A 3,444-nucleotide genomic window follows, 5' to 3' on the forward strand; every position below is an offset into this window, starting at 1 on the left:
CGGAAGGGTGAGGGGGAAGGATCGCCGGAGCCCAGCAGGTTGAGGCTGCGGTGGCCGGGAGCGGCCACTGCACTCCAGTCTGCGCGCCAGAGTGAGACTCCAACTCAAAAAAAACCCAAAAAACAAAAAACTGCAAACTTGAGTCTCATCACCAAATCAATGAAGATGAACAGAAGACCCATGAGTCTTCCCCAGGGATTAGTTGCTGCTTTAAAACAACACCGCATATGAGAAGGAATTCTCCCAGGCACCAGTGGATTAATCTTGCCATTTTTTCACTGAGATAAATGAAAGAAGAAATGATGCCAACAAACACTAGTCTTTCAGTATCCTCAAAAACCAAACATTCTCGAGTTCAAAAACCAAGATTTATAAGCAGAAGGAAGTATATTGGGGTGTCAAAAATAAAATAAATCCTCTGCTTATTTTGGCTGGATGTTTCTATTTCTTTCAAACTCAAGTCCAGATTGTCACATGGAAGAAATATTTCCTTGTGGATTAATCTCAGAAGATTCACCCACCCTCCTGTTCCTTCTGGGCTACTTGATGGGCTGGAATGTGCTAGGAAAATGGAAATCAATATCTAAAACAGCCCTGAACAAATTTAACTAAGAAGGAACACAATGCCATAGTAACAACATTTCGTATTTTCAAAACCCCAGATAAATAATGTTGAGGGTATTCATCTTACTGTTATCTCTAAATAATGTAATTAGTAATACGTAAGGCTTAGATATTTAAAAATTTTCAGTGGAAGAAAGGGACCATAAATCTATCTCTGAAAATTGAGTAAAATAGTCAAGGAAAGGTCATTTTAGAATTCATCCAAGTGACTGTGTCGTGTTCTCTTCTGCACCAGATGTACGACACCCAATCATGACCTAACAGCCTTCCTGTTGATCAGTGTAGGCTCTCTTAGTCCTATGGCAAAGAACATTTGTCCTTGGTGACATAAGTTCTTTTTTATAAGAAGCTCTATAGTCCACTCAGGGTTGTCTGTTACAAATGGCACAGAAGAGAAACTTTTACTAAGTGGGTTCGCCTCAAAACTCTTTCCAACTAAGTTTCTATAACGCTAAGAGAAACATTTGCTTTTGAAATTGTTCTGCTCCCTCTCAGATTGAAGAACAAAAAGAGAAGAGCAAATAGCAATTTATTAAGCAACGAAAATGAGCAGGCACTGTGGTCGAGGCTTTTAAATAGATATTTCATTTAGCACTCATAACGGTTATGTGGTTAGTATTATCACTGTTTCTCTTTTGTAGAAGAATAAACAATTGTCTCAACATCACACAATCCCTAGGCACTCGCCACCAATCTAACTTCTAAGTCCTCTAAATTTTCAATAATCATCCCTTATCCTTCATCTATGAGGATAACTGAAAAATAATCTTATCTTTATAAATAATAATAACAATAAATCCTAAACAGGTAGAACTTGAGACAATGGGCTTACTTTCACCAAACTTAGACAATTCTGGGTAATAATGATTTAAGGAAAATCATTTTCTGAACTGTAAATACTATAAAACAAAATTCAAATGTAAAAAAGGTATTCAAAATTTAAATTTTCTGTCCTAAAATGATAAAGTCAGCAAGAAGAAAAAGTACTTTCATAGTTTTATCCATTTTTAGGACACTAATGCATGTCATGTGGTTTGTAGACTTGGATGTAAGATGTGGTTAGTAGCTACTTCACTCTGCTTACTTTTTACACCGAGTTCCTTTTAAACGGTTTCCTTAAAAACAGCATAATATTGATATGTGAGGTGATTGCATATCTTTTACCCATAAGGATTTTAGGTAGTAATATGATTCCTAGTTTGTATGTTCATTGAGTTCTATCTTCTCTTTACTGTTTTTTAATAAGCACATAAGGAAATTGCTGCTTATTTGTGAATTACATAAATTATTTGCCATAACTGAGAATTTTCCTCCCTTGATGCCTTACTGGTTAACACTCTCAATATAAGTAATTTTAACTGGCTTCAGTTTTACAAGTTTAATTTCTTGCCAGAGTTTATGACTGAAAACATTTGGTAGTCACAAGCGTCTTATATTAAATGTCTACTTCAAGTCTTTTTAAGTCACTTTTTTTCTTTGTAAATTTTATCTTTCCATTACTCAATCAATTACTTTTTAATTGATATCACTCAACCTCACATAAAAAGTATAGTTACTAGAACATAAGAGTATTCTGAGGCAGATCAGGGTGTGCTGAGCTGTCTGACACTCCCACACACCCAGGAGGGAAATCTGACAAGCTCCCAAACCAGCAGTTTCTCCTGAAACATTTCCACTAGCTAAAAAACATACATTTCACTCACTGTTTTTACCTTTTAAACATTCTCACACTTTTCCAAATATGCATTTTTTTCCCTCTGGAGTGCTTTAAAACAACTTGATCAAAGCATGCTGAGTTAACATAACTATACTCTGAAGGGCAAGATGCACAGACTGGAAAGCTCCCCTTCAAGAAAAAATCGTTTGTTTTTTTTTCTCCTAAAACTACCAGATGTTACTTCTAAAAATATTTTGCAATAGCTTAGGCCTCCAGACCAATTGGACTCAATATTATATATGACATCACAAGGTTAGCCTCCAAGATAATATTAAGTGACAGTTTGGAGTGTTGGGTCAATCCTGGCCCTTACCGGGATGGATACTCCTTGAATCTGTCTCCTCACTGTGAAAGTAGGAATGACAGCGTCTACCCACTGGGACTGTGTGAAGTTGTTGTGCAAAGTGACTGTAAACATTTATGTCCAGGACTGTCAATCGAAAAGTACCCTGCACATTTAGCTGTTGCTATCATAGTTTCACAACCTATTAAGTGTCAGGGACCTCAGCAATCAAAGAAGGAAGATGCGTGTAGTCACATTTACCAATTCTTCATTTTCAAACTCTGGATTATATTGTGCTGCTTCTTCCGTCACAGGTTTCTGAACAATGTTTCTACAGACGAGCCAGATGGTCAGACTAGCAATGAACATCCCGATGTCAGGTACAAACACTCTGATCCCATTGCCGGCATCAGCTCCCTTCAAGCTACGAAGAAAAAAGGGTGAGGGAGGGGGGGAAGAAAATTCAGTTGTGACGTTTCTGTGATTAAACCATCTTATGGTACATTTCAGTCTTCTGAAACATACTATACTTAATGACTTAAAATAAAACATAATCAGTTTCTGCCTAGAAGGCATAATAAACCTTTCATTGACTTCAGAGTCTTATGAAATCCACCAAGATTCAGGAAGATTCCAGCGTTTCACTGGAGATTCAGAAATATTATAAAGAACCCTTAAACCAATTCTCCTAAAATATGCTAGTGGGCTATATTGTTGTTAAACAAACCACATGTCCAGTACAAATGCAGTTATTTGCAATCTTGCCAGAGCAATTAAAAACTAGACCTATGGTATCAGCTAGAAGATATTTTACTTTAGA

At 36.7% G+C, this 3,444-nt stretch overlaps 1 protein-coding gene across 1 annotated transcript in view; it reads right to left on the reverse strand.

Annotated features, from left to right (window-relative positions):
• Positions 1–3,044, reverse strand: part of PIEZO2 (piezo type mechanosensitive ion channel component 2) — a 188,222-nt gene extending 185,178 nt beyond the window's left edge. The window contains exon 1 of the mRNA XM_008063492.1: positions 2,886–3,044. Coding sequence (XP_008061683.1) covers positions 2,886–2,993 — 108 coding nt within the window. The 5' untranslated portion in view covers positions 2,994–3,044. The remainder of the gene's footprint in view (positions 1–2,885) is intronic.
• Positions 3,045–3,444: the final 400 nt, after the last annotated feature.

This window comes from Carlito syrichta, unplaced genomic scaffold (assembly GCF_000164805.1).
Source record: "Carlito syrichta isolate Samal-C Ts95f unplaced genomic scaffold, Tarsius_syrichta-2.0.1 Scaffold306873, whole genome shotgun sequence".
NCBI classification, from domain to species: Eukaryota; Metazoa; Chordata; class Mammalia; order Primates; family Tarsiidae; genus Carlito; species Carlito syrichta.